Source organism: Narcine bancroftii, chromosome 8, assembly GCF_036971445.1.
Source record: "Narcine bancroftii isolate sNarBan1 chromosome 8, sNarBan1.hap1, whole genome shotgun sequence".
Taxonomy (NCBI): Eukaryota; Metazoa; Chordata; class Chondrichthyes; order Torpediniformes; family Narcinidae; genus Narcine; species Narcine bancroftii.
The window spans coordinates 27,491,836-27,505,462 of record NC_091476.1 but is presented as its reverse complement, the minus strand read 5'-3'; the positions used below and the strand labels follow the sequence as shown (position 1 = coordinate 27,505,462).

The following is a 13,627-nucleotide window of genomic DNA, read 5'->3' as shown; positions in this document are numbered from 1 at the left end:
ATCAGATTCAGTAGTTCTCTTGCTGGATATTTAATCTTGCTGAAAGAAGGAAGAAAGCTCCAATCAACAAGATAAATGCGAGGCTGGAGTGACTGAAGAATTTACCTCAAGCAATTTAGCCTTCATATCTGAATTCAATGTTGCAAACAACTTGATGATTTTCCCAGATCATGCAAGGTGAGCACAGTGGGAAATTTGTGCACATTCTGATTATGTATTCATTTGATTCCTTTTAATGCTATGCCAGCAATTCATTCATTGTAACTGGACACCCCAAATGTCTATCCTTTCTGTAGATTTACCCAATATATGTAGCCACCCTATCTTTAGCTAATACTGTGCTTCTCCCTCATATATACTATTAATAAATTTTCACTCTTCAGCTATTCAAAGTCTGCCATTATTTTTTTCTATTTTGCCTCTTTCCAGGAAAGAAATCAGAGCATCGGGGAGAGGTAGCGGATTCACCCTGGAGATGACCAGGACAAACATATGGCAGTTGGAGATGGAGAACTCTCAGAAGAATTTTCTGAAAAGGCTACATTACCTTACTTTTATTCTTTTTAAATGTAATTTTCTATTTTATTCATGTTATAAAATTTTAAATAAAGTTTTTTTAAAGAAAAGCTACATTACAAAATTACTAAATGTTCTTATTTATGTTTCATTATCCCTCTGGCCTTCATCCATCCATCAAGACGTGGCTGAAGAATGATAAAGAATTACTCCTCAAAGGGGGGGGGGCGGGAAGGTCCCTTTAAAGCCACACCTTTGTGTCACTCATGTCTATTGGCTACCGATTAGAGATAGCCACACATGGTGTGTTCAATGGGATTTATAGATGAGTCTCACAGACTATGGTTGAATAAGAAAGTAGGATGGAGATGGATAACGGTAGTAAATCTGCATAGATACTATCACAGCCTCCTGCAGACACTTCTTTCTTTTCTTTCTTCTTTGGCTTGGCTTCGCGGACGAAGATTTATGGAGGGGTAAATGTCCATGTCAGCTGCAGGCTCGTTTGTGGCTGACAAGTCCGATGCGGGACAGGCAGACACGGTTGCAGGGGAAAATTGGTGGGTTGGGGTTGGGTGTTGGGTATTTCCTCCTTTGTCTTTTGTCAGTGAGGTGGGCTCTGCGATCTTCTTCAAAGGAGGTTGCTGCCCGCCGAACTGTGAGGCGCCAAGATGCACGGTTGGAGGCGATATCAGCCCACTGGTGGTGGTCAATGTGGCAGGCACCAAGAGATTTCTTTAAGCAGTCCTTGTACCTCTTTGGTGCACCTCTGTCATGGTGGCCAGTGGAGAGCTCATACACAAATAACTGCAGTCTGGGTCATTCTTGTTGAGCAACAACAAATAGTAGCAAGTATCTGGGTTCCATTATGTGGTCTCTTGCAGGGAGGTTGGAAGCAGTGATGATCAACAAGCAGTAGTGGCATGGAACATATAGAGATTAAAGAGGAGAAGGTGCTTGTTGCCATACAGTGAATAAAGGTAGATTAAGGGAGATAAAGGGAGAACTTCTTCACTCAAAGTGTGGTGAGAGTTTGGACTGAGCTACCATCTGACATGGTAAGTGCATGCTCACTCTTAAGTTTTAAGAAAAAAATATAATAGATACGTGGAAGGGAGTTATGGAATGGGTGCAGGTTAGTGCAACTAGAGGAATAATGTTTCAACACAGTGTAGAAGGGCTGAATTGCCTGTTTTCTGTGCTATAGTTTTTCTATGGTTTTGTTGTTTGCGGAAGGAGTGGCCAGCTGCATCAAACACTAGAGTAAATGTTTGCAGACCCATGTGAAGGGTTTTTCTGTTGAAAGCCAACTTGAATAGAATGATTTTGTTTTGGCTGTTTGTTCCTTTTCTGAAGCATCATTAAGTGCCTTTAAACTGATTGGTAGGAACATGTAAGCAGGCAATGGGAGGGATAATACTGATGGGGCAGACATAGTGAGGGTTCTGATTACAGCTTATTTTTTCTTGTCTGATAACTTCCCAGCCCCCATAATTTCTCATGTTGCCTGGGGTTCTTGTGACCAGAACTCTATCTGCATAGATCCAGGTAGCCCAGTGTATGACGGGCCCTGGCCAGTGGACATTGGTCTCAGTCTGTAGCATATATTTTATTGCCACAGGAAATCTTTCAACCTGCGTGAAGTAAAAACTCATGCTCTTGTCAAAACTAAAGAAGGCATGGCTGTTTGTGCAACTTGTGCGGTGCGAGATGAACCTGCAGCTATAAATGCGTTCCATCTCTTATAATTCCTGTAAAAGGAATACAATAAATACTCGACAATGAAGATTTTTCTCCCTGAACACTTAGTGTATTATGGATTTTTGGCATCTGCTGATTATGATAATCACCTTAAAAGTTTTTGATCACATGCCATTTTTTAGATATAACCTATATTTGTGATTTCCTGTCATATTTTAAGTCTACTTCAAGCAGACAAACCATGAAGTGCAACGTGTCATTGAAAATTCATTTTCTGCAGTCGCACTTGGTCGTCTTCCCTGCTGATCTTGGTGCAGTCAGTGACGAACATGGTGAAAACATTGCGACCATGAAAAAGTGGTATTAGGGCAACTATTCCATCAATGTTGGCCGACTATTGTTGGACACTAACAAGAGAGGCATCAGATGCTGAGAGTACAAATGAAAATCAGCAGGAAAACATTTTTAAGTCCGTTGAACTAACGCAATAGGTCAGCATCATTATGCAATTAAACAGGCTAAATTCAATAAAAGTTCATTTAATGTTTCTCTATCTTCCTACGTGAAATAATCCTTGTGTTCAGCTTGAAGTTGTCTATTATAGTCTCCAATTTTTTTCCCGGAAGCAAACCTTTCTTAAAAAAAAATTGTTGTCCAGTGTTATTTAATGAGTACTTAAACTATATGTTTCAATTGAGTATGTCTTTTTCCATCAACACTGCTACTTTGAGGAAGCAAATCTTTTGGGGGTGGGGGTGAAATTGTGGTCCAGAGATATTGGAAATGGGTAACAACATTTTCAAAACAAAATTTGGAGATCTGCAGTAAAAATATTGAACAGTATTTTCTGCCTAATAGGAATTATTTTCAATGCCATTATAATCTTAAATTACCATTGAAGGCTTAGAGCAGCCAGTATAGTTACAGCTCTGAGAAGAATGTGAATTGTTGCCAAAGTTCATGGGTTAATGTTGATTAGAAATACAAGTTTAAAATACACCTTTGTGCTTCATTGCTTGCTTGTACACCTCCCTGTTTTTTTTTTCACCCCCGTTCTCTCTCCCAGCCATCATGAGTAGTTATTTGCCTCCTAGGTTAATTTGATCCCTGCAGCATTCCATCTCATGATCCTCAACGTGGACCTCAACATGATCCACGGTCCCAACCTCTTGTTGTTCACCAAGACCCACATGGAGGGTCTTATCCAAATATACATCAACTAAATGCACCTATGGGTGAGGTAAAACTAGTCCATCTGCTCTTAATTCTGTAGGTTGGCTCACATTGCCGCGAGAAACTATCTTTTGCAATGCTACTGAAAAGTTCATTTCCAAGTTGAACAAAATTGAGAGGTTGGTGAAGTATTGATCGAGCTCCTTTTAGCATTGTTGCTGAAACAGATCGGTACAAACTATTTAGCAGAAAATCTATGATGGGTGCCTGCTCTATTAGTACTAATGCAATTAGAAGATCCAAATTTAGCCAGAATTCAGGGCAGAATTCATTTTCTTGTGGTTCGCCACTGATCTTGGTGGAAAAAGATCTGATTCTTTGAGCCAAGCAAGAATCCCTGGAATTTATCATTTATCTTATTCTTTGGGAATTTTCTGGCAGGTGTAAGTTGTTTTCTATCATCTTGTTTTGAACAGCTTTTTGTCTTAAATTCTGAATGGTGTTAATTGAACAGTTTTACTGGATGTTCTGACTTGCTGGGGGTTAATAACAAGTTGATGTACTTATTATTGGAAAAAAAATCTGTTCAAAGAAGGAACATGAGGTTCTTAAAAATCAATAAAACTTCCAAATCTGTTATGAAAATTTGTGTAATATATCTTCCCAAGAAGATTAATTTTGTAAAAATTTAAATTTTGATGGAATGCATGATGTGGTGCAAAATCGAACTTATCTCAATTGAATTTGCATGATGAGATTCTTCTATTGTCTAATCATCTGCTGGATTTATTTAACCAAATGTTAATATTCTAATTCCGATACAGAAATCATGATTGAACAGAAACACTAAGTTATCTTTCAAACTAGTGCGAGAAAGAATATTTTAAAATTGGGGAAGCAGGTTATAAAACTGCTTCAAACCCATTACCAAAAAATGATAGGTTTTGCAATTAATATTTGAATTCCAACATTTATTTGCTCCTTTGTTTATTTTGTCTTTATCCTTTTACACTATCACCAGATTTAATATCAGTTGGGAGCTGGAGTGCATAGACCAAGATTGAAATGATAAATGAAGATTGTAGGAAGTACAGAAGGGAATTATATCAACCTTGTTATGGAAGGCAGAACAGTTATGAGAAGCTAGCGGCGTTGTGCTTATTCATTTTAGGAAATGTGTGCAGAGGTTAACTCGGGGTTGGGGGGGGGGGGGGTGAGAAAGTAAGGTCAAGAATCCAAAAGGTAATCTTGTAAAGGCAGATGAAGTGAGTAAAATCTTCACAGAAGGTGCAGATGATGTAAAGATTGGATTGAAAAATGGAATTTATCATTATTATTAGAACAAGTATTTTAAAAATAAAGTTGGTACGTTATTTAATCCAAAGAAATGAATCCCCACCCTGCTAATAAAACAAGTAGAAACAGCAGTGGCTTTAATAACATTCTTACAAGTATTGCATGCAGCTCGAGCTAGAGGAATGCTCATTTTAAACCATCAAGAGGGATAATTTGAGGAAATATGGAGGAGGTAACCAATGTCTATTGGGAAAGTTAATTGAAAAACATGATCAGAAAATGTACCTAAATCTGGAATACTTGGATTAAACAAGTAGAACTAGCATTGCAAAAGACGCATCTTGTCTGACTGGGAAAAAAAAATCTTTCAGCTAACAGTGAAAGTTGATCAGGCTCATAGATTAGATGTAAAAAGTACTTTCAAAGTCCACATATATTTGATTACCATGACCAACATGAGGCTTATTCGGAAAATGGAATCCTGTGCAATTAAACAGAAGGTTGCTGTATAGATGTGGCAGGAAGCACAGGGTAGATGGTTTTGGGATTGCTAGGTGCTTTACAAGTGTAATATGTAAGGGACCATTGTTCTTTCTAGTTTTTGTAAAAGCAATCTGTACAACCTACTCTTCATTGAGAACAGCTCTAGAAATTTGCAGAGAATTTTAAAAGGGAAATGGAAGGATGCATCGCCTTCAGGCTTATGGGCTGAAATAAAGACTTTGGAAGTGAGAAAATTGCCCTTTCAAAGGGCCTAAGAGGATTTGATGGGTTGAATAGGCTTGTTCAAGTTCTGTTCTGCTTTGTCTATTTCTGTGGTCTATGATGTTATGACAAATAAACAGATGCAAATGTGATATATTTGGTTGCATTTAAACCATTTCAAGAATTAATTATATGCCAAGGCAATGAAAGAGTGAATCGATAATATGATGTTACCTTGTATCTCAATGATTCCTTACTTGAACATGTACAAATAAAATGAAACTATGAATCTATTAACCCAAATCTTACAAAGTTAATAAAGGTTAATTAATTATGTATTCATCTGGACATATTACCCTGTTAAGAATTTTCCATCTATAGTTAGGTGTCTAGTTCAAAAAGGAAATCATTGTTCACGGGATACAGTTCCAGTTATCAGGTTATTGGTGCAGTGATCCTTTGTGTTGATCTGCTGAACAGAAAGGCAGCTGCCTTCTCTTTCATTTCTCTTCAAAGCACAGATGTTGACAAGATGCAAATAGAAACCACTGCACTGACCAAGATTCTTTTCTGCTGTTTTATGGAATTGACAACTTTATTAAGATGCTATGGAGGAAATTTAAATTTATTGAATATATGCCCCATTGACTCCTGAATTTTCAATTGTGGCCCTTTAGAGCTGGATAAGAAACTGACTAACATTGTAGGCTTAAGTATGCCAAATGAAATCACTGCATTCTTTGTTATCACCTTCATCATTAACTGTATTAGGTTATTATGCAAGTGATTTTGTTGTACTGGCAACTAGGTTTTTGGTTGGTCTTAAAGGTATAGTGGCTGATGTATTAGGAGGAGATTCTTTTGTTCTTGGAAAGGTTAAACTCTCCTCTTCCATAGATCGATGCTATATTGCATTCAGTATACTTTGCTACCCATCTCCCTGAACGAATTCTCAGTTGAGCTTTTTCTGAAGTTATCCATTTTGCTGAAGGTTCTGAAAGGTATTTGAAGTAGGATGAATGTAAATAACAGGATTGGTACTGAATTTGTAATGCAAATATTTTATGGACCAAATTTTCAATTTGCCAAAGCACTTTTCAAAAACATGAATGTTATTTTACATAATGGAATTAATTCCAAAATTGACTAGCAATCAGAACATATACAGAGGGACTGGAAAATTCAACTTCTCCTTGTGCCCTGCTCCCCTAAGTTGTATGGCACTGGGTCAGCCCAAACTCGCTGTCAAGCTGTGAGGCGAATTGAACCTGGTAGTCTTAACTTGCTGCCCAATGTCATCCTCGACCAAAAGGACCAGCTTTTACATTAATGTAATAGTGTTAAGTGGATGGGTCAGAGGAAAAAACTTGCTTGTGAAATGGGTAAGTAACACTGCGTAATCAAAGAGGAGCAGGATGAATTCAGCAGGTTCATGCAGCATGCATGAAGAGATGGACAATCAAAAATTTAGGACAGGATCTCATTTTGATAGTCAGTGAAGTAAAAGTGATAGCTGCCATTCCCCACGATTTGCTATCAAACCTGTTGTGTGATTGCTTCCAGGAATTTCAAACATTCAAAAAAAAGTTTTTAAAACCAATTAAACAAGTAAAAATATATATTCTAAATATAAACAAAATAATCAAGTTAATGTTTCTTGAGAAAGGAAAAGACATTTCATTTTAATTACATTTTTTATTTGAATTTCATATCCATTGTAATTCTCAATTACAACATGAGGAAAATATGAGCAAGTTTAATGTGGAAACTTACTTTGAATATGAAAAGAAAATGTTAACTATTCATAGGTTATAACTGAATGCCCAAGATATTAGGACTTCTGAACTATTGAAATAAAACTAAACTCCTAATTTGTTGTTAGGTGCGAGAGACCCCAGAGGTATTGACACCAGAGGCCCAGGTCCTGGCCCAGGCCCAGGTCCAGGTCCAGGGCCAAATCAAGGCCCAGTTTCAAATCCAAGGGGACCAATGGCAGGAGGATTACCAGTTCAAGGCCCAGGTGCCCATCAGATAGGGCAAAGTGGGCCTCAGGGAGCACAGCAACCTGTTCCTCCACGGCAGGTAAGAGAAGTGGATATTTTGACAATAAACAATACTTTCAGAATGAATTAAAGTGTTATGGAAAATATTGCTGAAATTAATTCTGCCAATAGATTTTGTTCACTTGGAATCATTTAATTATTTTCCTTCTAATTTTTTTAAATTTAGGGCCCTTCTGGCCCACAAGTCTGTGCTGTTCAAACACACCAATTATCCTACAAACCCTGTACGTTTCTAGAGGGTGAGAGGAAAGCGGAGCACCTGGAGCAAACCCATGCAGACACGTACAAACTCCTTCCAGACAGTGCTGCATTCTAACCCGGGATGCTGGCAATGTAATATAGTGCTTCAGTAATTGTTGCTGCTTGTTATTTTTAAACCTTCCTACTAAAGTAGTCATTTATATTCTTTCAGGTCCTCTTTATATGGACAGCAAACGTAGTTAGGAAATGATCCTAATTTCTGCTGTTTGGAAGTAGCATGCTTTTGCTGCCTGAAATTAGAAGTTTGGGATTATTCTACTGAATGACAAACTCAGTAGTCACATTTCAAGAGAAATTTCTAGTAGTCTGTATATGAGGGAACTTTCAGCAAAACCTTTCCAGAATCTTTTCACAGCTATATAGAAGCTCTTAATTAATATCACTTGGTCTACTTTCTTCATTCTTACTGTAACAGTTCCTCCCTGATCTTTACCTGGAACCTGACTCTGAAAAGTTCAGCAGCACTTGATCATAAAATTAGATTTCACCAGCTGGAGCTTTTAAATTCAAGTAATAAGTCTGGGCAGGGGCAGGAGGGGGGGGGTGTAGGGGAAGCATTTAGCAGAAATAGTGAATGTAAAACTATCAGATTAATTTAAGATTCATTGTTATGTTTTGGGCCAGGTCAGCAGTGGCTTTTAAGTGAGTCTTCAGCTCTTGGTTATTTGGATCGGATAACAAGTCCAGCTATGCCAATAATGCACAAAAATGTCACAGGTTTAATGTAGTCATTCGTTGATCATGAAGAAACTATAAATTCATTCCAATAGTTTCATGCCACAGTTTAGTGTCACTCAACCTCTATTTTGAATGAGTTCAAATCAAATTGCAGGATCAATGAAAACATTTAAAAAGGGAATGGTTCCATTTTGTTGGCCCTAACCTCTACTTTCTTCACCAATCTCGAGCAATACCCTGGGATCTTCAGAGGCAAACTGTCTTTATCTACATGTATTTTAAAACACTAGATCTAATTTTTGTTTTGTCCCCTTTTTTAAAAAAAACAACTTTATTTTCATTTTGAATTGTGTGTGAATTCAGATCTTTGTTCCCAGTTGTAACATTGAAACCTTATCAACATGTAATCTGCTGCAATGAAAAATTCTCTCATAAATTGCAGAGCTTTTGGAATGCACATTCCAGTCATGACTATCATTCAAATTTACTTGCATGGAACACTGTCATACAGGAGTGTCCAATTCTAAATACTGGAGATGGGCTGCCTAGATTATAGATAACAACATTGCCACCTGCTCTAATTTGGCAAAACAGGAGGTGCCTTGCTTGTTGCTATTGCCGTGCTAAGGAATTTCTCAAAATTCCTTCCAACCATCTGCTGAGATGCTTGTTAATTATCTATGTTTATTGCACTTGTGCCTATCAGGGCCCTGCTCATCCTGTTGCTGGAGTTCAACCTGGAGGATTTAGTCCTGCTCAGACTCAAGTGACACCACAAGACCATGAAAAGGTTAGTGAAATTAAGGATGAACACTGAAATGAAGAGTACAGAAATTATACTAATTTAATTCTAATCAACAGGTTTCAGTTTTAAATGCCCAATGAGCATTAAATCAGATGTGATTATTACCAGTTCTGTCTAGAATGTGTTGCATATCATTTCAATTCAGATTTACATGCAGATCATTTTGCAGGCACAAATGACAGGAAGTGGGATATGTCGTTTTCTTTTTGTAGTGAGAAGGATGAAATATATTGGATTGTACCTGTTCAACTAACAGCCCATTGAACAGTCTCATGAGACGGGCTTAAATGCTGGATTAAATAGTCTAACCAATTTGGCAAATAGACAAGTGAATTGTGACTGATAGACCTTTCAGCTTCCTGCTTTGAACCCTTCACCTAGAGCAGGCCAACCTAAACAACTTCTGAGAGACACTTGTATTTTAGCAGTACACAACCAGGCACTTATTTTTTGGAATCATGCTTAAAGGTACATGTCACTTCACTGTGGCCCTTTTGCTGGTCATATACCATGCAATGTTATAGCATGTCAGACACATGTTACAGTGTTACAACACTGCCTTATATTATGAAAGACCTTTTTCCACCTATTTTATAGTAGTCTGTGCTCACCAGCGCTGTGATATTATTCTATGACAGACTGCTCCCACCAGTACTGCACCTTAGTGTAATATAGCCACTGACCCATACTCTCCATTATTATACATATTTTGTGTGGACAGATCTATTTCTGCCAGTACATTTCACCTGGCCCTGGAGATTAATGAGGACCTAAATCTAGATTCATCATCCAAAAGATTGAATTAACCTAATGTACTCCTATTGATTCCTGCTTATCCATGGATCTGTAGTCTGAAGTAGAACACAAATCCCATGTGTACTAGCTCATTGTGGTCTGTTTTTAATGTTCTAAGTAACAGAGCTGGTATCAGTTTATACATTGCATTATAGAAGATCCAATTTCATATTTCCTGGTCATAGTAAGAATTTCAAAACTTTTTAAACTGCTGTTTAGCAACATCAATATTTGCTTAAACTATGCTGGAAATAAGGGTTATTCCCTTTTGTATTTGTTTTAAACCTTCTCCAAGAGGATGGGTCTTGGAGTACTAGAGATTTTTATTAATTCTATAAATACAAAAATGTTTGTTTCCCTTTGACACCATTTCTTGTGTTTGGTCCAGGCTGCGTTGATCATGCAAGTTCTCCAGTTGACTCCAGAACAAATTGCCATGCTGCCCCCAGAACAGAGACAGAGCATCCTTATCCTAAAAGAACAGATTCAGAAATCTGCAGGAGCTCCTTGAGGTAAACTTGAGAACTCGCTGAACATTGAAATCAGGACGAATATTTATGGCAATATATATAAGGGTGGAGAAGTACTTGTTTCCCAGCTGCATAATGTGTACAAGTATCCCATGAAAGAACTGAACCATTCAAGTATGTCATCTCATGTTCAGAACTGAAGAATCAGAACAAGTCATGAACTTCATGTTAATCGGCTGCATCACCAGTGCAAACATTTATATAAACCACCTGACCGAAAAAAATTTAGAATCGCGCTCAAAGTAGGACAGGGTCTTTGGACCTTTATTCATTCAGGAATCTGATGACAGCAGGGAAGAAGCTGTCCTTGTGCTGTTGAGTGCTCGTCTTCGGGCTTCTGTACCTTTTTCTTAATGGTAGCAGAGTGAAGAGGGTATGGCCTGGGTGGTGGGGGTTCTTGAGGATAGAGGCTGCTCTCTTAAGACACTGCCTCTTGTAGATGTCCTGGATGGAGACTGGTTCCCATGATGTTGCAGACCAAGTTAACAACCCTCTGGAGTTTTTTTCTTTTTTTAAGCATTGGCACTTCCATATCAGAGTTAGCACCTCCGTACCAGACAGTGAATGCTCTCCGGTCAGCATCGTGGAGGGTGTAGCCCTTGGGCCGTAGCACTGTGTCTGGGATGTCCTCCTTTGGCCATGTTTCTGTGAAGCACATTACACAGGACACCCTGATGTGTCTCTGTTGTTGTAATCTGGCTTGGAGTTCATTGAGTTTGTGTGTGGTTTGATGTACTGGAGTGTGGAGAAAAGCTGCTTCTTTAAACTCAGTGTTTTTAAAGAACAGATCACCTAATAGTTTGTTCACAAGTCTGTGGAAGGAGTGAATTTAATAATTAAATCGAGTTTTACTCTATGTGCTTTCTGGTAATTACAGAAGAGTTAATGTTGTAGTTATGTGGAAAAGGTAAACCATATTTGGCATTATATATGTGGCATTACACCTGGTAAAAATTAAATTTCACTTCATCTATTTGGAAAGCGGAGCATCGACATCTCTCTAGGAAAGACGGCCAACATACTGAAAAACCAATCTCACACACGACCCACTCTCTTCTCCCTCCTCCCATCGGGGAAAACATTTAAGAGTGAAAACACGCGCCAACTAGCTTAAAAACAGGAACTGCGGCCAAAGTGCTCCTAAATTAACACCATAACAGAACTCTTGTGCTGTCCTTACTTGGTGTATCTTGATCTTTTTTGGTGTAATCCCTTACTCAAAATTGTACTCCGTATATGGCTGTACATAATGCTAGAGATAATCTGCTTGTTCTCAGAAGAACCTTTCTTACTGTATGAGGTATAAATAAACTGTTTGTCTTAGAATATAGACTTTAATTGCACTGATTCCCCTTGGTGGTGATGTGAATTTGTGGACAAAATGTGAAGGAATTCCTTCATTTTGCAGCAGATTAAGGGAACATAATTTTGGGAAAATGTAGCTTTTGAATATTGTATATGCTATTGTATAGGACGATCCTCCAAACTTAAAAAACAAAATCACCATAAAATCAGTGGTCTAAAATTCTTACTTTGATGACAAAGTCGCAGCACTGCCGCCATCTTCCTGCCGGCTCTGAAGTAATCTCAGACCTACCCCACAGTTATTTGTGAAGTCCCAGTGCTCCTCAATGGGGTCCGTCTACCCAGTCGAACTGCTGTCGGCTCTGTACAGGCTTTAAACGGCCGACAGTGGTTTATTTAAAAATATCCAAATAAAATTTAAACTTCAAGTGGTCATTTGTTATTGAAATAATGTGATTTGCTTTTAACAGCATCTACTGCTCAGTGGTAAGTATCAGATTTGCGAGGATACTGCTCAAAAACCAACATTTTGGTGGAAATTCCAGGGTCATCATATACATTGGCATATATAGAGCACAGCAAAACCCCTGATATCTGGCACCTTTGGGGATTGGTAGATACCAGATAAGTGAATTTTACAGTTGCTTGAGATTGTGTGTTGTGTGATTGGTGAACTAATGGCGAGGGGCACCAATTTTAAACTTCCGTATTTTTCACCTTTTTATTTTCTACAATTTTTTTTTTGCTGGTGGTGGCTTGAATTCTGGATAACAGGGGTTTTATGGTGTATACCTGTTACCCTAATGGTATATTCTTTTCATAACTTTTTAATTGGCATACATTTATGAATTCCAATACTGGATCAAAAAATAATTTAACTCAATTTATCAAGATATCTTTGTCCCAAGGATATGAGTGCTCTGAGGCCAATATTTCATTTGCAGGTTTCATCTCACGTGAATCTAATCAATGGATTTATTTTCCATCATTAGTCAAGCTCAGTTTAATTTTGCTGTCAATGAAGATAATTTTTCAATATTTTCTCACAGTTGCTCTTCATATTAAAAAAAATCTGATTCTTGCCATTTATGCCTTTCAGATTGGCTATTTTGTGGACTGCCAGCTTCTCTCAGATGATTATTTCTCTGGTTATGTATTAGAGCCACAGTGTAAAATGTGAAGGTTCCCTGTTGTCCTTTCCTTCAACTCATTGAAGAAGAGGGAATCCAAAGCATACTTCATGAAATGGATACACAATCTTGGAATGCATTTTTGAGACCGTTTGTTAAAAGTTCATTGTAAAGTTTGGAATTGTTGAATATTGGGGAAGAAAGAAAGAGACAAAAAAATGTTTTTTTTTGGTATTCAGGCATTTAAAGAATTTTCCATTTAAAAATGACCCTACTGACCACATTCCGTTGCATGTGGCATTTCACCTGGTTAAAAATTAAACTTTACACCCTCTTTTTAAAAAGCAGAGCATGTATAGATTTTTCTCAAGACCTTACACCTCTTCCATCTTTGCCCTCTGTAAAGATGTGCTTTATTTTTTGACATGGTAACACAATGTTTTGCCACTCTACCATTGATCCTTGGTGCTTTTTGTCTTTTTTGTTCATTTCTGTTTATCTACCCATCCCATCTTTAAAAACAAGTTGCAATGACAGAATTATCACTTCCTGCTGAATATTGGCATTAAAGTTCAGTTGTGTTCTTCATTGCTATTGAAATGTCAGAGAAATGTGATGCTCTTGGGGCATTTTACATCTTAAAGAAAGTAAATAAAAATCATCTCAACA

At 37.8% G+C, this 13,627-nt stretch overlaps 1 protein-coding gene across 3 annotated transcripts in view; it reads left to right on the top strand.

Moving 5' to 3' along the window:
- cstf2 (cleavage stimulation factor, 3' pre-RNA, subunit 2) overlaps window positions 1–13,627 on the top strand; it is a 42,112-nt gene extending 28,485 nt beyond the window's left edge. For all 3 annotated transcript variants that reach the window (XM_069893346.1, XM_069893347.1, XM_069893345.1), the window contains 4 exons: window positions 7,274–7,473; window positions 9,100–9,183; window positions 10,382–10,505; window positions 12,928–13,627. In XM_069893346.1, the coding sequence (XP_069749447.1) occupies window positions 7,274–7,473; window positions 9,100–9,183; window positions 10,382–10,504 (407 nt within the window). In that variant the 3' untranslated portion in view covers window position 10,505; window positions 12,928–13,627. The remainder of the gene's footprint in view (window positions 1–7,273; window positions 7,474–9,099; window positions 9,184–10,381; window positions 10,506–12,927) is intronic.